At 44.1% G+C, this 25,188-nt stretch overlaps 1 protein-coding gene across 3 annotated transcripts in view; it reads left to right on the top strand.

The window, feature by feature from the left end:
• Positions 1-25,188, top strand: part of trappc9 (trafficking protein particle complex subunit 9) — an 85,876-nt gene that overhangs the window by 6,355 nt on the left and 54,333 nt on the right. For all 3 annotated transcript variants that reach the window (XM_019876285.1, XM_019876287.1, XM_019876286.1), the window contains 11 exons: positions 674-799; positions 1,108-1,324; positions 4,587-4,730; positions 7,691-7,817; positions 9,135-9,280; positions 11,426-11,511; positions 14,350-14,476; positions 14,713-14,845; positions 15,949-16,112; positions 18,792-18,944; positions 24,321-24,439. In XM_019876285.1, coding sequence (XP_019731844.1) covers positions 674-799; positions 1,108-1,324; positions 4,587-4,730; positions 7,691-7,817; positions 9,135-9,280; positions 11,426-11,511; positions 14,350-14,476; positions 14,713-14,845; positions 15,949-16,112; positions 18,792-18,944; positions 24,321-24,439 — 1,542 coding nt within the window. The remainder of the gene's footprint in view (positions 1-673; positions 800-1,107; positions 1,325-4,586; positions 4,731-7,690; positions 7,818-9,134; positions 9,281-11,425; positions 11,512-14,349; positions 14,477-14,712; positions 14,846-15,948; positions 16,113-18,791; positions 18,945-24,320; positions 24,440-25,188) is intronic.

A 25,188-nucleotide genomic window follows, 5' to 3' on the forward strand; every position in this document is an offset into this window, starting at 1 on the left:
AGTAATATGCATCCCAAGCACCAGGGGGCAGTATTAGATGGATAGGACTGACGTTGCGGGCAATATCGTGAATTGTTGTTGCTGACAGCTGCTGTTTATTACTCACTTGGACAAAGGGGGTGGGGTGGGGGGGCCACGCACACGATATAGTCTCTGGGGGATCAAACTTTATGAGTCAGCGGTTGCCGCACTTCCAACATGTATTGAAACACAATATACATCAGAGTGGGACTGTAACTCATGTATATCCCTCAGAGCTTACTGAGAGCTCATTACCTGTTGAGGATCCAGAGATTTATCTTCATTAATATAATTGGCTGCCCCCCCCCCTTTTTTTTTCACCAGCAACCCCCCCGTAGCTAGTTCTTTCACAATGAAATTACACAGCTATTCAGTTATTAATTGAATTTTAATAAGAAGACAAGGAGTTTGGAAGTGGAGGAAAATTAATGGATGGAAAGATAAATCACATTTCTAGTCTCTGTGGAAATGACAGGATGCACACAAAAAGCGGGGAGACCAAATAAAAACAAAACTTGGAATTAGAGTAACATGTTTGTCATACCACCTGTGTACCAGAGTTCCGAGAAGGGAGTTTGTGTTATTATCACGTGGAAGCAGATGTCAAAATTAGCTTCGTATTAACCTTCTCTCCTTTTATCTCCCTTGTTAGTATAAGAATGCGGGCGTGATTGAGCTCGAGGCCTGTGTGAAGGCAGTGCGGGTGTTGGCCATTCAGAAGCGGGCCAGAGAGGCTTCAGAGTTCCTGCAGAATGCCGTTTACATCAACCTGGGACAGGTACGCAATCTTAGTGGGACTCTTCTTATTTGACTGGGTGATTTTTTGTCTATCCTCCCCCATGTTGACTGTCAATCACAAATCTAACATGGGTGCTGTTGGATTTGTGATTAGAAAGGCGAGTCCTCCGTCAAATTAGCATGTAGCCACGATTGTGAAATAAATCAATTTCTGACTGTATCTTTGCCACATGACAGAATATCGCAAAAGGGCAACCTTATTCGCGAATAACAACATTTACAAATCTACATTGCTCACCCTAAAACAGCCCAGGCTAATCTTCGCTCTTCCTTGTGACCCCCGCTCAGCTATCCGAGGAGGAGAAGATCCAGCGCTACAGTATCCTGTCGGAGCTATACGAACTGATTGGATTTCGCCGCAAGTCAGCGTTTTTCAAGCGCGTCGCCGCCATGCAGTGCGTCGCCCCCACCATCCCGGAACCTGGCTGGAGGGCCTGCTACAAGCTGTTGCTGGAGACGCTGCCCGGATACAGCCTTTCCCTCGACCCCAAGGACTTCAGTAAAGGTAGTGTTGAACACATGGTATGACGGGAAGAAAATTAAACAGAAGTGCTGTTTGAAGGGATTATTTCAAGAGTTTGCGAGCTTGTTATTGCAAGTCCATCATCCCTACTGTATAGAGTGTTTGCGATGTTGCTTCCAGTGAGTCAGACGTGGAGCAGATTGGCTGCTTCATAACGGTCTGTTTGTTGGGGACGATGAGATAGTCAGATAACAGTGTCGATTGAATTTAATTATATAAAGGACTTGGACCATAAGCATAAAAGCCAGAGGAAAGTTTTGAGTTTTTTTTCTGATGTAGCGTCCTAGATTTGGACAATGTTGCAATTTTGACTTGGTTGGTGGGCAGGCACACCGGAGACCCATCTGTTTGTATACAATCAATTCAAAAGTCAATTTTCCATATCAAGACCCTCTTTAAGTTTGATCATTTAGCGATTTAATACAGACACATTTTGGAACTGCGACTGGTAGCAGAACGTACAGCTTCAGCAGACAAAGGTTATCATCCATCACATACTCAGGTTTGGCCGTCTTTCCAGGAGTGCCTCTTCAGGCTTTTCTGCATTCAAGCAAACACTTGAAGAAAAAAAAAAAAAAAGAGACTGGCCGCTTTTGTTGGGCCTCCGTGACAGGGCTCTCCGATCCGCAGACTCTCAACCCCTCGGCACTTTGCAGCCACTCCACAGCCTTTTGAGCGCTCGCAGCATAAAAGATCGAAACACAAGGGCTCAGGGACATCCGCGTTATCTCCCATGATCGCTATTTAAGAGACGCAGCAAGAGGATTCGTCTCGTACAGCGGCTCGCCTCGTTTGCCCCTTTTTTTTTTTTTTTTTTTTTTTTTTTTTTTTAAATGCGGTGAATAGCAACAAGCTGCAGGTTGAATGAGTCAGTTAATGTGGCCACCCAGGTTTTACTGCTACAATAAAAATCACACAAATAAGCGATGTGACTGTAGTAAAGCCTTTATAAATATGATGGAACATCGGAAGTGGAGCACAATCAGTTTTGTGCTGCCGGTTGACTCTGAAGTTCTTGTGAGCAGAAGTGGGTGAATTAGCTAAAGATTGGTTCCACAATGTCTCCGTTTAATGAGCCACTTTTGCGACCTTCAACTTCAGCAGTTCCAGCGGGTCGCCTGCTTCTGGGATTCCGCTGTCTCCCTTATTCGTCGTGAATCAATTTGCAGTTGAATACATGCACGCGTACCGATTAAAATGATAAATGGTTGGCATGGGCCAGGTAAGAACCCATCAAATTCTCCTTGTAGATCAAAATCAAAGTGCAATGAAAGAGGCCCTTCATGCCTCTCATCCAACAATGCAGTCATTTTAACAACATCATGCAGACAAATGGGTCCATATGAAGGCGTATAGCTTGTATCGGGTACAGATTAGGATTGTTCCTGATGCCGGGGCCAAGTGTGACTTTGCACTTGGGGGGAAAAATAGTGTTGTCTGCCTTGAGGCTGTGGGGGTGAGATGTAAGTTTGTCAAGCAGCACGCTTGGTGTTGCATTCTAATGAGGCGGATGCGCTTGACGGCGATGTGGCACTAATATCTTTATAAGTAGCTCAAGACCGTGCTAAAATCCCCAGTGAGCTCACCCTTTTCACTACAACCCCCTCCCCAATTTTATCCGACAATTCACTTTTTTTTGCATTATTTTTCCCTTTAATGGCGCACTTAATAGATATTCCCCAGTATTAAAGGGGCACTTAGAGACATTTTGGGATGGGCGGTGTCGGCAGCCAGATGGAAGTCAGCTAATTTATTTTTAGGCCGCTTCATGTACACAGATTCACAATGGATAACATAGCTTGCGAAATAATTGCGTTTAGTGCTTGTTCGTGAGGCAGTAGAAGCCAGAAGGAATAAACTTCAGTGCGGGGTAAAAAAAAAAAAAAAAAACGCTGACAACTACTGTAAAAAGCATCTCAGATGTGATTCGACAATATTGCGAGTCGTGTTTCAGCGAGATTGTTTTTCAAATATTCGCCCGCCTCTCCTCTGCAGTCCCTGTCAGCCTCCCTTCCCGCCACATCCTTTTCCTCTGGCTCCTCTTTCTTTTTCCCCACTCGGTGAGTCAACAGCGGACAGCTGGGAGTGAAGCAGGCAATCTCGTCGGGGGTGCTGAGGGTCTTATATAACGGTTAGTTTCAGGCTAGTATGCTTTTAGGGTGTCACTGACTCTGGTTGGTACCACGCTGAAAGAGCACTTTGGAGTCATGAGCGAGCCCGGCAAATGACACTCTTTTACCCGGATGTCACACAAGAAAATAACATTGCATTTGGGAACCCTTCCGTCACCACTCCAGAACAAGATAATACTCATAAAATGGAGTTGAGTTCTTAACATTCATTAGATTTTTATTTTTTCTTGATTAAAAACACAACTTTGTGGAGATGTTTTTTTTTTTTTTTTTTTTTTAAGAGGCCGGAAAGGATTCATTTCAATTCATCTCAATGGGGAAAATTGATTTGATATACTGTATGAGTAAGGTCGAAGTACCTCTCTACGAGCAATGACTAGAACCAATTTTCCAGAATCTGTACACTCTAAAGACCGTGTCAACTAATTTGACACCCCAGAGAGCAGAGTGTTCTTAACAACCCCGCCATATTTGAATGGCGACAAAGTTAAAGAAATGAGGCTTTAACATTGTGGAAAATCAAACCATTTTCTCCGCTCTCAATCGCCGTGGGCGTGCTTGCTGAAAGCGCTAAATCCACACCCCGCTCAACTGTCGGCTGTGACCTGAAAAAAAAAACAACAACTTTATCTTCCATATTTCATATGCTTCGACATAACTTCATGTTTGAGCCATGAAAATATGTCCGCTCGAATCTTCTGCGGGGCGCAATATATTCCACAGGCTCGTCGCAAGCTTTTCGATGTTGCAACAACGAGGCACTCTGAAGTGACGTTGCCAGTGCAAAGCAAAATGGCAAACTGTTTTTCAACAAAAATGTTGAAAAACAGTTTGCCATACCTCCACAATTGCGAGTACTACAGAAGTCACAGTTTTCACACATTTTCAGCAAAATCCTCAAACCATGTATACTTAGAAACAAATCTTTGAATTCACTTTACAGGGTACTGAATGGAAACTCTACTTCAACAAAAAACGTCCGTATATTTTTTTTTTGTTATCCAACATCGTTTGTGCATATAACGCGGACGAAATGATCACACCCGAACGTTAGATGTCACCAGCGAGCCTCGTCGCCATGCTGACTTTTCTGCTTGTCATCTCTCATGCAGGCACGCACCGAGGCTGGGCTGCCGTTCAAATGCGTCTCCTGCACGAGCTGGTGTACGCCTCCCGCCGCATGGGTAACCCCGGCCTCTCCGTACGCCACCTGTCCTTCCTGCTGCAGACCATGCTGGACTTCCTGTCCGATCAAGGTCTGTGAACCACACAGAGAGAGAGAGAGAGAGAGTGAGAGAAAGATGCCGTGTTGCTCCTTGATTACATGTTGTGAGGTGCTACTTGTACCCTGGCTTTAAAAAAAAAAAAAAAAAAAAAAAAAAAAAACATTTACAAACAACCACCCTGGCCTTTTGTGATAGCAGCTCTGTGCTCATTAGTGTGCAGTGCACAACAAAGCCGCCTCCTTTTTGGACCGAGTGCAACATTGTGCTCTGACCAGAAATCCTGCGCCGCCAGTTTGAGCTTTTACCGAAACAGCATGAGCGAGACAATCTTCTGGCCACACAATAGAGGCCACTGTAATCCTTGCTTGGCTGCGGAGCATGTGAATGGACACGAGGATACGGGAGGAAGAGTTAAGTTATGAACAAGGTGAAATGAGCTTAGCAAACGGAACGGTATGTTTGAGCACAAGGAGCTTTTGCGTGTTACTTCATACTGTTAATTCAAGAGAGAAGGATTGCAGCACCCCTGGACTCTGCATTCATGATGCAACAGAATGCCATCAATTCAACTTTCTTGTACAACTTTGTTACCCGTGTCAGTTTTGCGTGCCTGTTGATTCACATAAATATTCAACAAACTATCTGACAGCTCTGGATAATTAACTTTTTTTTTTTCCCCCACAAGCCCCGTGATCGTCTTTGATGACACCTGATGCCTCCGCTGGTCATGTTTTAGATCTTTATGATGTGAAGCGGCAAGTTTAATTAATGAGGGTTAGCCTATCTGCGGCACTGGAGAAATGGAGAAGGCTTGGCTAAATTTCAAGTCTTGGAAAGTACAAATTAAAAAAAAAAAAAAAAAAAAGGAACATCATGGGGTAGTAATTCATCTAACTGCATGAAACGGCTCGAGCCTCCCTTTCTCCACTCGCCAATCTACTGGCCGAGTCGTGACATAGACCTTTGCATGTGTAACGACGGCTTGCGTTGGTGACAAAATACGTCATTGTTAGCGTTTGTTCTGTACATTGTGGCTTTTTTTTTTTTTTTTTTTTTTTTTTTTGTGAATTTGCACCTAGTATTCAATGCTGGTAATTAATCTCTTTTGTGGTGCGCGTGGAATGCCAAATAAGCCCAAAACACATTGTTGCATCGATTTCTACTCAGCAAACCAAGTTCTTGCATCTCAATGCTATGCTTTTAAGTCCATCGCATGGACGTAAATGTTGAGGTTTCATTGGATTCCCTCCCTTGTGTTGCCACTTGATCCTTGCTAATGCGGAGGGTGGTGGAGGTGGGGGGGGCACTTACTTTGCATATAGAACGGGAGATTGAGATCCAGTCAGTAGTTATCACTTGAGAAGCATTTGGAGGTGCATTCTAATTCCTGGTGCGAGCCGACGTACTTGTCCACTTGTGATTGAATGGCCTGCGGTGCATTTTAATAGCCGGTCCGACAAAGATTGACTAGATACAAAGCAGTATGTTATATGCAGTTTAAAAAAAAAAACAAAAAAAAAAACTAGTGCCCAGATCTGATGAGATTAACTCGGTCTGAAAGTCCAAATTCCGTCGGAAGTTGTGGATGTTATGCATCTCCGTGACATGTGTGTTTCATCCTATCAAGGGGGTGCTCCCACCAGGACGACTGGAGTCAGGGGCCAAGGGGGTTGGAACTAGGCTAGCAGCTATGGCTAGCTCTGAGCGGAAGGAAATAAAAGCAAACACCTATAAAGACCGCATGGGTTGTACTGCGTTTTCCTCCATTGTGGCTGCACTTCACTGCCAATCAAAGTGCAGTTGTCAGATTTTTTTTTTCCTAATTGGCATATTTGTACTCACGTGTAGGGATGCAATTTTTCATTCATTTTTTTTAATGCTGCAGCATAGCTTATTTTTGCGGACCCCAATCTATGGCTCAGAAAAACCTGGAGACCCCAATTTGAGAACCAGCGGCGGAGCAGATCGCCAACTTCGTCAGCCCACGTCGGCAACTTGATGAACATTTTCAGCACGTGCTGGTTGTCCCAACGCAAACTGCCTGACTCTGGCCGTCGCTTGAAAATGTGCGATCGTCACCCAGCCGAGTTACTGGTGGAGAAAAGCCCATGTGGATGCGGTGTTCTATAAAGTAGCCCCACTTTTACTTCCTCAGCCAGCAAAAAGTTGGAAGTGTTGACTCACATTTTCAGAAGGAGGCAGCTCACAAAAGATTTACTCTGTTTATTTGTAATTTCACACTTGATGGGTAGGCAGGCACTCTGGAGACGCAGCTATTTGTGTGGAAGCATTTAAAAAGTCACTTTTCACAGAAAAGCATATTTCTTAGTTTTTTTTTGTTTCCTGCTAATGATTTATTCCATCAAGTGCTACTGTACATCTCCACAGTGTAGATGATGCTTGAGGCTCTTACTATGGGTTAAGAGGCTAATTATGGGTCAAGGCGGAGTGAGTGACACCCCTAAGGAACATATGATAAGGCAGAGTAGGCTTTGAAAAGCGAAATGTTGAGGTCTCGAGTAGTGACCAAATTGGAGTGGATACGGTACCGTTGGTCAACCGAACAGAATCACGCCGGTCAATCCTGCGGAAGCCCCTCATCGGACATGCTAATTGACTCAAATGATGATGTCACACGAGAGGTGCGTTCTGCTGCTGCGGTTTTTAGAATCACAATTAGGTTTTCATCAGCGGATTTAAGCCACGTCATTGCACCGTTTAAATTCTTCGCAAGCCAGTCTCTGATACACAGCGGCTGCTCCCAAGCCTTGCCGAGCCAAAGCAATTTTTACGGCCGGGTGAACAGTAATGTTCCATTTTTAAAGCTATTCAAGGTACAATAAGGCTTAACATTTTTATTTGAAGACTCGGTGCAGTATTGCTGAGGGAGACTCACCTCGCAGGCCATTAATGTTTGGCTTACTTGTAGTACGCAAACACCAAACCTGTGGATTAAAAAAAAATGTAAGTGATGTTTGTACGTTTTATAGAGAAAAAAGAAGTGACCCAGAGCCTGGAAAATTACACCTCCAAGTGCCCGGGTGGAATGGAGGTCATCACCCTACCGGATGGCCTGAAGCTCCCACCGGTGCCTTTTACGAAGCTCCCAATTGTCCGGTAAGTCCGGATTGTCAGTGGATGAATGACACCAGTGAAATACGCTCATTGGACACTTCATTAGAAACAACTGTGCAACATATTGAGCTTCATCACATGAGCTGACACATCTGTCTGTATAAGCACCCCTCCAACACAGCCACAATAACAATAATATTAGCGTCATTTAAGATCTCTCACAGTGGCCTTCCGATAATTATCCTTGTAAAGGGAGGTTACACAATTCTCATACAAAAATAATCATTTTAGGCTTTTGGGTCCAATTTCAGGTGGACTGAATAATTCAACCTGATCTGAACTTTTGAATTCACGGGTCATTCTGAAGTACATTGAGCGGTTCGGACATGTGCACTGAAAAGTTCAGAAGAGGCCAAATAAAGTTTGCGTGTCAAGTTTACGCTACATTTTCGGTTGATCTTGAAATGTTATTTTTGTACTATGGAATTTTGGCTGTAAATTCTCCGAGTAATTTGTTGATGTCCCCCTAAAAACGTTTAAAACTGCACTTTGATGCCACAAAATGGCGTCAAAACACTATGTTTGCCTAAACGAAGCTCCTCAATTTGCTTCTACATAGTTCCTTGGCACCAAGATGACACCAGCACAACTTTTGTATGTACGAAAACAACAAATAGGCTATGCCATGACTAGACTGTAATATTGTTTAATGTCATTGATAATATGCAAATGAAGACTTCCGCGTTACAAAAAAGAAAAAAAAAGAAGCAAATGAAGGCCTCTCCTTAATGGTGGAGTTTGCAGTTTTCAAGCTGCTTGTAAGATCTTAAAGTAGCCTCCCTTCATTCCTTCCCCTCGTGTTGATGGCATATTCAACATATTTTTGGGCATGTACAATCAATTCAATACACGGAAGGCGAAAACTTGACTGATGACCCAGTGAGAACGGTTATGACGGTTGTGTGTTTTTCAAACCCAGCGACGCAGCCATCCGCGTAATACACCCGCATTACATATCTTCACTCCAAATTTGTTTTGAGAGCTGTCCCTCCTTTTTCACTTTTTTTTTTTTCCCTGACAGGAGTTAAATAATCAGCTGGGGGGGAAAAACCAACTCAGGGGCAGTGATTGCCACACACTTTGGTCACAACTTCTGGCACAAAATTTTATAGACTATCCTTGTCTCAGCGAGACGTGTTTTAAAATAAGTAAATATTAAATAGGAGATATGAAATAGGGCCAGAGAGGGATCTTTTTTTTTTTTTTTTAACTACAAACTCACCCTTGAATTAAAGTTGAGTAAATAAGCACTCCCTAGGAAGCACTCCCCCTCTTTGTTTTCTATGATTTCTCAAAAAGGTCAGTGAAGCTTCTCAACCTCCCGGTGAGTCTGCGCCCTCACAAGGTGAAAGGCCTGCTGGGTCCCAACGTGTCCACAGCCAGCCCCTTTATCTACTCGCCCATCGTCATGCACAACAGAGGAGAGGAGCGCTGCAAGAAGATCGGTAAAAACTCTTGACAGCCGACACGGTGATTGATTCCAGGGCCAAACGGCGTCAACGCATTTCCTTGATCTGATGAGAAGGTAGCTGATCGAGCAAGGTGGTGCACTTGACCGCACAAAGCTTTACATGTCGTGGCAACAGCGAGCCACGGCGGAATTGATTAAATATTCCGGTTGTCAGCGTCGGGATGGAACTGCGGTTCACTGGGCGCGCTCGCTCCACTTGAGGCTTATCTCGTACGGCCTTGTCAAACAAGATGAGCATTTGGCGTCTTTTATAATCCCGCCTTAATTATGCTTAGATGATATTAGCCGACGGCGGTTATCTCCCTCTGCAAACATACGACGCCTGCAGTCACCGTGTCCTTTCCTCCTTTGCCGCTCGCGCGTTATTTTTGCGGAGGAAATGCGGCAATGTGAACTGACTTGACTGTGATTTATTTGCCGGGAAATAATAGTCATCGGAAAATCAATGACATGCAACTTTAATTAAACTAGCCTACATTGCAATTTCCCCGTAACGTGGCCTTTGTTATGAAATCAAATTTAGCCTGCGTATCATGAAGACCTCCTGCCTCTTGAGTCTACTGCTTAACTCAACTTGGTTTGTTGAACTTGGTTACATTTCGCCAGACAAAATGCAAATAGACAGCTGTCCATTTTGTTTTATTGCAGGTCTGCTATTTTATTATTATTATTTTTTTTTTATCGAGAATTAAGCAAGTTGAGTCCATTGTTCCATAATGAAAACTACAAGACGATTCTTGGTGTATTTCACCTTTGTTTTCAAGAAATATAGAAAATCTGGCCTAAACATTTACTCACACATTATTTTTGTCTTGAATTGTTACCGGATGATGACAAGGAAGTTTTGTGCAGTACGAGCTGCGTATTTGGTCTTTGACTGAGATGCCCCCCCCTCACCACACTCCTACCTGGAGTTCTTCTAGTGGATGGCTGAAGTGCTGCGCGACCTCAGGGGCCAATCCCGAGATGAATCCCCGCTACCTCCTGGGAGCTCTCTCGGCCGCTGATGAGATTTTGATTGTGTGTCCTCTCACTTCTGAAGCGTGTGTCTTAGCTTGGAGAAGTACAAATCACATCCCGGGATGTTGGGATGGATTTGGCCGCGCATTCATCTCCGCAAACTCAAGGCCAGATCATCCTTGATTGCGCGTTTTGTAGTGTCTTAACCCTGCTTTGGAGCTCGGGACTTTAAAGACTTTTTTTAAGAACAGACGAGGATCTCGGCTGTCTTGTGATCAGTGCGATGTACACACGGGGAATCCACTCTGGAGAACTTTATTCCGCTCCCTCAGTGGCACACTTCTAAACCTTGGCAGCCTCTGAGCGAGCGGTCATGTCCCACTCGCGGGTTTGACTGATCTCATTAGCATTCTGGGCGACGCAGCTGCAAATGATGGCTTCTGGATGTTCAACTATACATGATGTTTGCTTCAAGATGCATGCTGCGCATCCGATTGGTGCGAAAGTGTGTCACAAAGGCTTTGCGTCCACGCTGCAACGAGGTGGTATGGTTTTGGTATCCTTGCAAAATAAGGTGGAATCAAACATGAGCAATGTTTAACTCGTCCATTCATGCATTCCTTCTTCATAAGGTTTTATGGAAACGTTTTAGCTGAGGTGACTGCATATTATTTCCCCCGTCGCAACTAATTGGTTGGTTACGAGAGCATGCCAGAGCCCAGGTTACACTGCACTTTTCCAGACATTCACATTATGTGAGCACAGTGTATATATCTAGCGTGTGTTTGTAGCTAGCTAGCTAACTGATGCATTGCCTTTCCTGAAACCTTTTTGCCTCCTTTAAACCCCTCCAGGGGTCGAAGTGACTCAGACGCGTGTCTGTTTGAAGCAGTTGACTGGGAATATTAAAGTTTCAGTCTACGCTTTCCATCAAATCATTCATGATGGATACACCGCTGCCGGTCTGTAATATTTGAATTGAAATCCAAGTAAAATGAAGCTCAATTTCGTTCCGGTTTGCTCTCTCGCTCCAACATGAAGTGACATCATCGACGTTGTTCCAAACATCGTACCTATGTTTGATCCCACGACAGAACAATTATTGGCGCCCTACACAAAGGGGAAATTGATTGCATCGGTCTTTTTTCTTTGTTTTCAGACTTCCAATGGGTTCAAGGAGATGTTTGCGAGGTGCAACTCATGGTCTACAACCCCATGCCTTACGAGCTTCGAGTGGAGAACGTGGTCAGTGATTCACGACACCCTCATCTCCAACCTGCCCATGTTTTGCCATAATCTCCAAATCAAACCGCCCCGTTGTAAAAAGCAATCCACGGACGCATGAATTTCTCGACCACCGAACCCCATCAAGGCATACTTGTTTATCGTGGTTAGCCCAATTAAGATCACTTAAAAGCTTTTTTGGGGACAATTTAATACTTGCTGGTCTCGAGGTGAGAGCAAACTCCTCACTGCTTGACAGTAAGAGGCCATCGGAGAGCATCATACCGCAGATGTGGCATTACTTTTATGGGTTTGCGCAACCTATCCTGTCAGAGTAGATAGCTCCTAACGTGAAAGATTTGCTGTATTTAAGAAAACAGTACACCGGTGAGTCTCCAAATTTGGTATGCTAATCCCCTTTAGTGGAACTTTTAAGTTCAATACATTAGCATTTAGAAATGTTCTCAAGGTGATGCACAGAAAGTTCCGCATTGCCGGAGGCAGTGGGTTACCAATTAAAGAGAGTCGCTTACAATACGTTTTTCAAAATTGAGGATATCTTCATAAAATGGCTTATAGAAACGTCGTCGTTGGTTTCTTTTACAGTTTGAAAAGCGGCGACACGTGCCAGTGTCCTCACACATCACTTGCATTTGAAAAATAAACATCAAATCATCTGTAAGCCGTTTCTGTTTAAATTTGAAATGATATTAAAGTGAGATTATTGTGTGCGGTATATTCATGGTTTAATCTATTACTATTGGCATTATCACTTCACTGATTAAAATGCTGTCGATTCGGACCATTAATACTTGATTGCAGCCAACAGAGATGCTGTTGATTCATTCTCATTTTGCTGCGGCCTAAAACATAAAAAAAAAAAATAATTTTTAAATCATTAATTGTTGTTAGGCTACTACTTAAAAGCAAGACATCGGAATTGTGTCACTTGAATGATGCAGTGGTTGCTCATCCTTGGACTAGGCTTTATTATTGTTATTTTTTTAAATAGAACTCGATCAACAGCAGCACAAGCGATACAATACCGGGCTCTCATAATTAACCTTTTCAAGGCCGGCATGCCAATGAAGGATTCCCAATAGGTTAGCTGTGATACTTGCCACTACTATGCGCCTTACCTACGCTTATACCAAGGGCGTTCTTCATTAAGGTGCCTCAAAAGCTTTTTCGTCTTCGGCGGCCTTTTCCTCCGTGAGGTAGTGTCTGCCGTGAACGGATTGATGCAGTCGTTGCGTCACCGCGGTCTGTCTCTCGCGGCGTGCGCTGTGAATGTAAATGCGGGGGCTTGATTGCACATTGCACGGGATGCATTCTAGCCGGCGTGCGCTGTGTCAGTTGAGTGCTGAGTCTCCCTTGTAGTAGCACTTCGCCACATGCTGGAGTGGTGCAGAAAAGTTCAGTCGGTCTTTAGAACGATTGCGTTCTCGAATTTTTCCATCGGATCTTGCAAATCAAAACGCAGATTCTCTTCTTTCACCAGAAAAAAAGGCATTCCTACCTTTTTCCGTTTTGTAGTACTGAGCAGTAGTACATGGGTAAGTGTTGTGAAATTCAGCCGCTTTGCCCAAAATCTGGAGAAAAATAGCTTTTTGTGCATACATCAATCACAGCAGAAACTTTGGCACAAGCATTTTTACTTTCGAAGATCTCAACAGTGGTTTCATTCAAATCAGCTAATTCAACATTCACGACATTTATAATTGCATATCGACGCCACGCGATGGTAGCCAAGGACTACTTTCGTCTCAGTGAAGCTCCTCGAATCACCTCAAATTGTTCACTTGGCACCAAGAGGCTCCTGGATGCAATTGCTTTCCGCATTTTTGGAATACCTAATTGAAATGGAGTCACTCTTGAGTGTTTTGATATTTTGATTCCTGACAAAAATGTGATAACTTTTCTTTCAATCAAACTTTCTGTGTGGGGTGTAGTCATAAATGTTTAATTTTGCCAAGCAAGGGGTGTCAAAGCGTGCGTACAAATTTTAGATGGTGCAGTCCCGACAGAGTGCGTAAAAGCCAGACACAGCGGCCCCCGCCAAAAAAAAAAAAGGAACTCATGCTGCTCTGGTTTCCCGCCGTTATGGTAATGAGTTCACAGCGACCGTCGTGCTTGTAAACTTGAATGGCATTCGGGTAGAGCGCACAGTGCCGTCGAGGCCAAACAATCCTAATTGGTATCAGTGCCGCCTGTGGAAATTGATAGACCTACCCGCCTCCTGCATAGATGTGTCACACATAGTTTTAATCACAACTCGGTTTGTCTGGTCAGGTGTGAATTAAAAACACGCTAACTTAAAATCGGGCAATGCAACTATTCCGAAGTGAAGCTGGAATCTGGAAATTGGGCAAATGTGACGAATATTGAGTATAAGAGGCGGGAGGACAGTTTCATTGGTCCACTGTGACATGTTCGGTGACTTCATGGGCCAGATGTGATGAGGGTTAATCTACTGACGGCATGCAGCTTGACAGTCATGTTAAAAGCCGCATGGTTCAACGCGTGGGGAAAAAAGTAGCGGGTTATAGTCCGGATAATGCAGCCGTCCATACACTTCCCGTTTCAATTCTTGTGATGAGTTCAACCACTGGTGGGCATTTGGGAACATAGTGAAACAACCCAATATTTCAACTTTGTTGCTAACCAAAACAGAAGCACTCAAGCTAACACAGGGGAAAAAAAAAAAACCCACGCCACATCATGATCATAACTGAAGCAGTAAAAACATAACCTGAACTAAAAACGCGACAAAAATAAGATGTTCATGACTTCATTGTAGTTTGTTTTTCTCCCTTCTGTGAAATACAGTATGTTGACCCTTCCTCTCTTTTCCCTTAGGGTTTACTGACCTCCGGAGTCGAATTTGAGTCCCTCCCTGCTGGGCTGTCACTCCCGGCAGAGTCCGGCCTCTACCCTGTTACTTTGGTGGGCGTCCCACGAACCTCTGGCAACATTAGCGTGAACGGTGAGTTCTATCTGATGTCGTCTGAAACATGAATAAATCCCTGATAAAGTGATCTCGCTGTCGTAGTATTGGATAATCGTTTTAGTTACGATTATGCACACAGGCATATAGTATTGATACCTGTTCCTCACTACGAGTAGCATGTAGTTGTCCTACTAGCATGCTTAAAAAGGCTATCAATGACATTGACTCAATGCTCGAATGACTTTCCATGGCTGTGCTTCATTTGATCCAAGGCTACCAGACCTCAGTGTTTGGCGTTACCAGCGATTGCCTACTGGAGGGTCTGCCCGGGGTCAAGACTGAAGGATGCCTGGTTGAGGTCATCCCTTCGCTTCCTCGTCTCCAGCTCAGTACATCACTACCACGGTTCGAGGCTTATTATTATCCCTTCACCGTATAGCTTATCGTTTGGCCTTGGTAGAGGCATGAGGTGCAGCAGGTCCACAAGGTTTCATGGAAGCTAGTAGTTTTTGCGTGTTATGGATAAATAAAATAAGAGGCTACGCCGATTTTTAGTTTAGCCACTTTGGACAGTTTCAAGGTCTGTGCTCTCTGAGTGTTGTTGGGCAAGTTTTTTTTTTTTTTTTCTCTCTCTCTCTTTCCCCCAGTGCTGCGCACATCACCTTGACCTTAATGTACACCCACTGAAAAACAAAAGTCGGACACATGACAATCCAAAACCTGATTCTGGACAGAAAAGGCATCATGTTTCGTGGTTTTAAAAATGTACAATTTAAATAAGAAAAGTGCATATTCAGCCTTTTGCTTTTGCACTCTGGCTGACAAGCAAACAAACTTGTGTTTACCTGTGCAGCATGCAGGCTTCCCCTGCGAGCAACATGAGAGAGGGGAATGAATTGAATTTACTGCAAGGAAACAAGCGTCTGATCGCGGTGAAAGTGTAACCGCGACAAAACCCTCACGCCTTCAAGCACAGCGCTTTTGATGCGGAAGATCTTTTTGTACTTTTTCGGCTTCCAAGAGCACTGTCGCAGAGACGCGCGGCAAAGAGAATGCAAATGTAATATCGGTGGTCTCCAGGGTCCTCTGATGGACCTTCAGTTTTGATATCAGAGGAGGCTGCTCGGCGTTCAGCTCTTTCATATCTTGTTTTTTTGGCTCTGCAACAGAACCTGTCGTACCTTTCTTTCTTCGCCAAGCTATTGCTGTTAATTATTGATTGATAATTTTAACGGTTTAGATCGGGGGTGGGCAAAGAATGTGCCAAGGACCAAATGCGAGATTATCAAGAATATCTACATATGTACATTATTTTGGAACAGATTCATTATAATGACAACTGAAACTATTTGAGAAGGGAAATTCATTTTGAACGGTTTTATAACCCGCCTATGGATGCGACAGGATCATGGCAAAGCACCACATGAAGCTCTTGAACTCACGTCAACATAGTTCCTCGTCACCAAGAGGCCAGGAGGTGATAAACGCTTCTCTTTATCCACACTCAGGTCAGCCCACACACCTCAGCCCATGTCCAAAGAGGAGCTTTCCAGCGCCGTGTCCGTGCAGCTTTTCAATGGCGAAGGCCAGCAGATGACCATCACCTTGGAGAACATCGGCTCCGAGGACATCGAGAGCCTGGAGCTCACCTCCAAGAACGTTACCACCAAAGGTGAGTACCCCTAGCTGCTCTTTCTACGTTGTGTTTGAATGGCTTTTCAACTAATGCTCCGACAAAATTCCCATGGGAAATGACTCCATGATCTTTGGATTTACACTGGCACAATTTTTGGTTTTAGCTTGACTTACTCTTCACATTCAGATGGCCTTTTTCCCTGTGCTTCATCTTGTGTTGGACACGTGCCTGCGTCCTCAGATCACTGCGGTCACTCATCGTTATTTTGCAGTCTGACTTTCAGTCTGGCCTCTTTTTTTTTTTTCGTTCTCAGTCAGTGTGAAATTGCTATTTTTAGAAAAAGCCCGTTTAAACTTGGGCAGGTGATGTGGCGTATCGCCATTGAAGCCGTTCGGACTGTCCTTGCCTGGTATAAATGTCTGTCATTGTTATTTTATGAGGCAGGTTAGCTGCAGTCTTCTAGATTGTTACTATTGGTTGAGTTAGACCTTAAGAGTAAAATCGACTCTCGAAGGCTTATATTTTTATACACACTATTTTGGGCCAGTTGGTTTCCTCCTTTATTTCTGACGTGCTCAATAATCGGTGTTATTACAGTCCAAAGAAAAGGTCCCTTGCAAGCAATTAAGGGTGCACCACATTTGAGCTAAGTGAGACCTTTTGAAGCCCGGATTTGTGTGGACATTGTGACATCGTTTTTTTCTTTTTTCTTTTTCTTTAGTATGAATTTTTTCCCACTTTTTTCCCCACCACCACACAAGGCAGCCCTTAAGTGTCATTTTTAATTGGAACCAGAAAATGTGCTGATAATAACAAAAAAGTACTTGTTTTGTCATTTTTCTCTGCGATTGTGTCTCTGTGATTGAGGGTTTGCACATCAAGATTTTTCACATCTTAACCAATGTTTCGGTGAATTAGCGAATGCCTCAACGACAAATAGGCGGGGGTTCCTTCTAGTCAAAAAGTGTGAGGCTGCCTTCCACCGTATGCTCTGTAAAAAAATCGCCTCATTTTCTTACGGTTTTATTCTGTTGGCGGAAGCAGATTTGTCAAGGATGACAAATTAAAGGTCAGGTGTATAGTCCACAGTGTCACAAGACAGCACCATGGCGACGGGCTGCATCGCCAGTGGCCTTCACGCGACCATGCGCTCACCCGCCCGCCTCCTCAGCACTAACCTGACAGCGTGGACTGATTTGGTTCGAGTTTTTCCTCTCTTGGCACAATTCAGAATTCTTAGCGAGTGCCGAATGAATAAAAGATGCGTGAGTCACCACGGGAAGACATGCAGGGACAAAAAGATTTGTGTTTCTGGAGCACGAGCCGCCCGGCGCGACGCTGGGTCCTCTTGTCTTGTAGGAGAAATTAAGTTTGGCGACATTTGAGCTGACAAATTAAACACCCGTTTTTTGACAAGTTAATGAAGCGTTAACATGAAAGTGAGTCTTTTTATTTAAAATAAAATGAAATTGCCATCTGATCTTCTCTCAAGCAGGGAAGGATTCGAATGCCTTTTTGCCGTTCCCAGTCCTAGAACGCATCGTATAATTTAGCCTAATAAACAGGATCTGTTCTTTACAAACCAGGAAGCTGATGGCCTGCTATCACAACCACTGATGGGGACAAAAAACAAACACCAAAAGGCTTCAAAAAGATGATGATGCCAAATAACTTGAAGTCCGTAAGGGTTATACTTTATTGCTCTCTCAATCGAGCTTTTAGTGACGTTGAGTTCCAGTGCCGACCGCCGGATAGATTTTCCTGAATGTCAATTGGCAAGCAAAAAAAAAAAAAACCTCTCAAAGAGAAGAGTAATAATTGTTACTGCAGTTTCCTGTTATTGCCTTAGTGGAGTCACAATCACGTCATCAAGCGAATGACTTACCGGTCATATTTCTCTCTCTGCTCACTCATCCACTTTTCTCTCTTTAATGCACAGAGTTTATGAATATGTAAAGCTGGGTGTTATTCATAAAAAATACATCCCCATTAAGAGGGTGTGCATGCAGAGCTCGCGATGTGAGCGGGCTTGAGAAAAAAAAAAAAGTGACTGCCTGTTGCTCCCATTCCGAGGAGTGTCTCAACTGCATGGAATGAACACATGCTTTATTCAGGTGATGCATCATTCATTTGACGCTCGGGGCTCAAGTGGATGCAGCTGAGTCATTCGTTGTTGGTGTAAATTAGAGCCTGGCGTCGAGCTGCAGACGATGAGCGCAGCCCGGCCAATCAGTGGCTCTGTTATCCCTGAAGTCAAAAAAAACAAAAAAAAAAAAACACAAATTATACTACCAGCATCCTGTCACAATGCATTGCTTCTCTTTAGCCCCATCTATTCTGGACAGCTATGCTAGCAGCAAGTCTAAACTACAGTGTTCCCCATCATATAGTGGTTCATCTACCACGGCATTATGTCGCAGATTTTCTTTTTTTTTTTTTTTTTGGGGGGGGGGGTATCTTCTTTGAGAGGCGCAGTCACAGTTGAATGCTGGAAGAATAGTAAACCTCCAAGTATACTCGCGTTAGGTTAAAAGCCACAATCCAGAATTTTATACACACACACACACACACACACACACATAACTCGTCAACATGCTTTGAGTACATTTGCCCACCACTCAGTCTCATTAAACCTTAAACATATTTACATTCTTATTTTGGGGGTGCATGCTATGTTTTAACATGAAGCTTTTTGCATATCCCTCATGTGTACAGAGAAAGTGTTTGGGGATTTTCTGAGTTGGGACCTGGCTGAGGTTGCGTCTCACATCCCTCTTAAACCCGGCCAAGCTGTTACGCTGGCGGTCAACGTAAACGTCAAACTGGACTTCTCTGGCCAGGAGAGCCTGTTGCAGGACCTGAATGATGGTAAGCCCAATCTTGCAATTGCAATACAACTGTGCCATATCAAATCAGACGTAATAGAACATAATGTGCGCCAGGCTTGTGCTTTAATTTTTTTTTTTTTTGCACTGTGTGTAATTTTGTGTATGATGAGATTTGGCTAAACACACACATTCCTCTCCTTTAATGAATAATTGCAAATCTATTTTTCACTGTGAAGATTAACATGCATGGTTCATGATTGCATCGATAATTGTGAAGGCAATCGGTGCATCTTGTGCAGTATTTGTGCCAGCGTTCGCCGAGTACACGACAATGGACTTTTTGATTCAGAATAGCCATAATTAAACTGAACCAGGAGAGAAGACAAGAGAGGTGGTTACATTTTCTTCTGTCGCTAACGAGGATCAGGCTGCCTTATTTCACATTCAGCGTAACAGTAGAGAGGTCTTGAAGGTCTCTATACCTTTATTTCACTCCCCGTATTCTGGCTTCCACTCAACCTCTTCTCTCATTTATATTCCAAATTTGGAAAAAGGGGAAGGGGGGGGTGGGGTCCGACCTTCTTCCCTACCTGTGAGTTTGCCCATTGTGTTCCTTTCTTTCTGTTTTTTTTCCCAAGTTCAAGCTCTTTCTTTCCCCCCTTACCTTCTCCTTGGGACTGTTGAACCTCTCCCTCTGATAAATATTAATGAGGGACCCGTACGGACAGACGCCTGCAACACACCGATTTCTACTTGGCGTGTGTGTTTTATTTATTTATTTTTGCGACGCAGATGACTGACAGAGTAAACACACAGGGTGCTGGGTGTTTATCTCCCTTCATGAGGTCATTTCGACGATACCGTTCCACTGTTTCTAATTAGCTGAGCAATAATTGAGGCCCTGAATAAAGGAGATAAGGCGTGGTACTGCCTAAGTAAGAGGCTCTGAAGGCTGTTGTTGTGGTGATGCAATTTTCAGTCAACACATTTGATGCTGTTACACTGACATGTCAATGAATTGGCATTATTAACACCGGATTGATGCTCTGGTGGTGTTTGAACAAGGCAGCCCTGAACTATTGCATCATATTGCAACAGTGACAGGCGGCGGCACCTCTCCGACATAAAAATATGAGCCTCAAATGGAAGATTAGCCTGTACTTCAATTTTGATTGAGGGATTGATCTTTAAAGCCTTTCAAACAAGTTCAAAATTGAATTTTTGGATATGTTTTCAAAGCTTTTGATGATGCTTCAGTCAATTCCACACTATTCAACAATGTGCGAGCCGCAAGAGCGACTAGATATGCCACGTTCATTCAATAAATACTTGATATTAGAAAGGCCGCTAAACGTCACGTCCCGTACATTTGTGATAAAGGACGATTGACGAGAGAAAGACAAATAAATAGCGGGCGTCTCGTGTGAGTGGTCTCGCCAAACGCATGACTCGGCAATTGTGTGCGCGGTCACTGGAGGCGCAGAGCGTGCACTGCCTCGCTTCACTTCCGGAGGGAAAATAGTTAGTGCATAAGTAAGAGTAAGCCTGCTTTTTTTAAAATGTCCGTCTTCCATGTTCCAATGCTGCCTAGCATGGCGCGTTCACGTGGTTCTACAATGAATGCACACAACTCTAATTCGGATTTGTATACAGTTAAAAAATAAATAAATAAAATAAAAATCAATTATCGTTGATGAAACCTTCCTGTGTGTTGGCATTCAGAACCGCTGGCAACATTGACTGCATGCATGCCCGCCCTCCACCTCAACCCCCGTGAGCTCTAGCCAAACCAATCATTGCCTGGTGAAATAAAATGCACCACCAGCAGTGCACCCGTGTGTGAATATCATCACACACAACAGATATAAAAAAAGAAAAGGAGGGGACAAAAAACACCCTCAGTCTGCTGTGAAATGCTGAGAGATTTGCCTGGCAGTCAAACGGCATTGTGGGACCTTGCTTGGCGTAAGCTTCAATGCACCAGACGTTCATTCATATTCCAAAGTAACTGCTATCACCTTGATTAAATTTGTTTTTAGTCAAAACTAAACACGGTTAATCCCTTTCAAGCATATGTGGCTTATGCGTCATATGGCTCCATTATACTCGGTGCAAAGCCATTTGGTTTGAAACCAGAGGGGGGGCATAGTCTGCAAAATGTAAGAGACAAAGAGAGCAACATTCTGAGGAGAATGCGCCTCATCCGACCATGAATCATTTCTCACTCACTTGAAAGCCATAGTTGGCACCGCCTGTGAGGTTTTCTTCACCATTAACCCGATGTTTTATTTCTATGGTCTAGTGTTGTCTGCTAACAGTGAATGGGTGAGTCTTTCAGTGATGGCAAATTGATTGATGGGGGAATACTGTCAACAAAAAATATGTCCATGGGTCATTTCGACCAGGAGAACCTCTTGTTGACTGCCGTGTCAATGTACTTCATGTATTTGACGTATTTTAAAAAAGAATATTGCCAGGAAAGATTTGCATCGTTCAAAATGTTCGGTTGGGTCAAAGAGAGAACACTCGTTTGTCACATGGGATTCATTCAAGACCGTAGGTGAAAATTTGCAACATATTTGATGCGTTGTAGGGTTTTTTTTTAATGCTTCAAACACACTTTTTGAGTATTCCTTAGCGCCTCCTCTCATTCTTTTGCCGCACGCTGTAGAACCAGATAAAGGAGCCTATCCAGGATTCCAGCCGTTGATCAATATTTTATTTCTCAGTGAATATTGGGTGGGTTTTTTCAAAGCTATAAGGATGCTACACCAGTAATAAAATAAAAATATCCGGGTCACTGTGAATGGAAAGCTGTCCATACCATATGTCGCAGATTTATTACGTTTAAAAATTTGAAATTTTGTTACAGATTTTAGCAAGCATCATGGAAGTTGTCATCTTTGATTAGCTTTCGCGGGCCACTTAAAACGATGTGGTGGGCCACATCTGGCCCCCGGGCCTTGAGTTTGACACCTGTGTTGTAGATGAATTAAATTGCCATCATTGGGTTTAATCACTATTAATGAATTGATTTGCAATGCTTTATCCGCAGCCACGCTCTCGGCCTGTCTCCCGTCAGCTCCAGCTTGTGGCTCACGTGTCGGCCCGCCGCGCGTCACAGATGCATCGTTTACGCTTATTTATAGTCGATCTGAAGTGACTGATTGTCATGCTATATCGGGGCCGGTAACTAATCATTTTCTTCTATTTGTATGCACGTATGGAGGAGGGGAATCGATCAGCCTGATCTGTCCCCCGACCCCTCCACCCATTTTTTTTTTTTCCTCTCTGTGTACCTGATGTCCTTTGTCAGCCAAGGCAGACAGACGTGGGCACATTAGACAAAGAACACAGTCAGGAGAGAACATTCGACGCAGGCTGAGCCTCGCCGATATATCCCCAAATGAGTTTATCCCTCACTTTGGCCCCGCCTTGAAACGACAACACAATAACTCAGGACCCGACAGGAGTGATGTCATCACTCGGGACAAATGGGCCTTGACTCGCCGGGAGGTTTATCATGTTAAATGCTGCGAGTGTCGTACCTAATGACAGCGCCGTTGCCTCGCGTTGATGTGCCGATCGTCTATGGGTAGGCGTGACGACGGCAGCTCTACCCTCGGGTGTACCTTCCACAGCAGTAAATGCGCATCCCCGACGTGCGCTGCTGGAAAAACGGAGAAAGATTGGAGAGCTGTTCTGTTCTGCTGTTCTTGTTTGTTCTTACATCGCCGCTCCTTTGTACTGCTGGCAGAAGCTGCAATCTCACACTCCCGCTGCTGACGGCTCCTTGCTTCTAGCTTCCAGAAGAATGTCCGCTGTACCTTTTGCTCGTTGCCCCAGCGTATATCGTGGTTCATCCACCGTGGCCCTGCCGCATCGCAGACGTCGCTTCGGCAGACGTGCGGCGGTACTTTTTGGTTGAATTTGTCCCGCGACCAAGTTTGTAGCTCATTTTACTGTTGCTCGCTGCACAAACTCTTGAGGGCACGGAATCCTTGACAAAAAGATTGATATGGATCGGAAGTGGAGTGTAACCAAGGCGGTTATTGCGAGCGGTGCCACACTTATTCTCGTCATCCATTAGTCATGTGGCATGGGACACGGAGAGTCATGTGTGCCTCCTTGAACAGGCGACATACCACCAAAGCGTGAAAGTGTCTGTGTGATTGCTTGTTAAACTCCGACCGTGCCTTGACGGAATAGGCCGAGTTGGGTAATGCTTCAACAGGTGACAACGGGAAGCTAAGGCAGCGGCGACACGGCTTATCCTCCTTGGCACTTGTTTTAAAATTTACGCGACAGGGTGTCCCAAAAGTCACAATGCACTGGCTTTTTTCCGCCCATTTAGGTATCACTCGAACAGACCTGAGGCCATTGGCATTTGACCATTTAGACGGTGCATTTTTGTCAGCACATTATTCCGTCTCCACTTGACATTGGAGCAGTGTTCCAAAATTGCCGCCCAGCGAGACGGGCAATGATCATCTAATTTTGGCAGAGGTTAGTCTGATAGCTGATCTTTTTGGGGGATTTGTCGTGAAAAGGTCTCCCTGGGGGGGGACCATTCATTGCAGCTTGCAACTTAACTGACTGGCTTGTGTTTTTCCTGATTGAATTGTTCACGTTAAAAAGGTTGTACGAGTTCACCGTCTCTCCGCCGACAGCTTTGCCACGTAGACTTTCATATCCACTGTAAATAAACTCGATGCTATTTCTAATTCCTCTTTCACCTTCTTCCATCAGTCTGTTCCACATTACTGTGTTGCGTTGCAAACTTGGGTGTTTATGCAATCATGGTAATTTTACTTCCATCTAAATCTAACAGTTATGCTTGACTTATCAGGGTGAGAATGTGAGGAAAAAAAAACAACAACTTCCAATTGGTTCTGTATCACCAAGCCGTGCTTATTCTAATTTATCCAAAGCCTATTTGCCTGCAAAGCCAAGTGATTTTGTTTCCTCCTCTCCCACCCTTTTGGGGGGGTGTGGGGGGGGGGGCAGCACAGTGCCCCGCTGACGGCACAGACAAATTGTGATGTGAATTTTGTTGGCTCCTGGTTCTTTTCACCATAGACGGAGTGCGTCAAAAGCAGCGGGCACAGTTTTACAGCTGCTCCTGCTACTGCGCTCGCACTTCAAGGTCGCCATGAATTTACACAATTAACCACTCCACGAGGCCGCCTGGTAATTTTGAGGAAAGCAAAGATTTGCACAGAAGGTCGAAAGTGAGTCTGATAATTAAGGATACTCAAACAATGAACTGCAAAAATCCTTGCGAATTCGCTCCCAAACTGCTGATATTTAACTTTGTCAATGTTCTTCTTTCCCCTGATACTCTGCTCGCCTCCGATTACAAATAACCTTGCTACTTTTGCTGACGCTGCGCCGCTTTTTTTTTTGGAATTTTCAGATGGAATCAGTGTGACAGGCCTGCCAATCTCCAGTCCTTTGCGTCAAGTCCTCAAGCCCAGGCCCGAAAGCAAGCCTGTCAGCGGCGAGTCCGGCAAGGGGGAGTACAGTCACATCAAGGTAAATAAACGACGCGAGCCTTTTGCGAAGTGCGCGGACGCATAAGGGATGAAAGCAGTCTTTTTATACGTCCATTTATAACTGGAGAGATACATGTCACCAAGCCGCGGCTAGTTAGTTATTTATCCATTCATAGAATGTGTTCTGTCTGCAGATAAACAGAGTTCAGGCAAAGTGCAAAGGCGGGGGTACAGTGTGTGACGGGAGAGGAAAACTGCTGGAGTTGGACAGGCAGGACAGAATGGCAATTAAGTGAAGTGGTGTGATCTACACCGGGGAAGATTTTCTCGATGTCAGACGGGAAGAGAAGGGGACACGTCTATGAGCTGCGGGTCACCTGCAGCCTTGACAACTGCAATTTTGGTGGCTTGCCCTTGGAGGAAAAAAAAATAAAATAAAATCATGATTTTCCCCTCTCGGGAACAGAACATGACACTTGACACATACAAGGTGTATTCAGTCCGTATTGTTGGCTTGAGATTGCTTGTTGTTACCTCGTGAGTAGCCAGTACGCTGTTTGCTATTTAGGATAAAATAAAATAATTTCCTTAAATGCGGTGCATGCAATTTTAAAAAAAATCTCTTTTTGACAAAGTAATAATTGACTGATAAAACTGACATGGTAAATATGATCTGTGAAAAAAAAGAAATGGCATCTACGGTCTCATGTTGCGCCTCTTATTTTGCTATTTTAGACACAACCGCGTCCATGGAAAAACAACCAATCAGAGACAGAATGACTTGGTCGC

The sequence above is a fragment of the Hippocampus comes genome, unplaced genomic scaffold, assembly GCF_001891065.2.
Source record: "Hippocampus comes isolate QL1 unplaced genomic scaffold, H_comes_QL1_v1.1 scaffold244, whole genome shotgun sequence".
NCBI classification, from domain to species: Eukaryota; Metazoa; Chordata; class Actinopteri; order Syngnathiformes; family Syngnathidae; genus Hippocampus; species Hippocampus comes.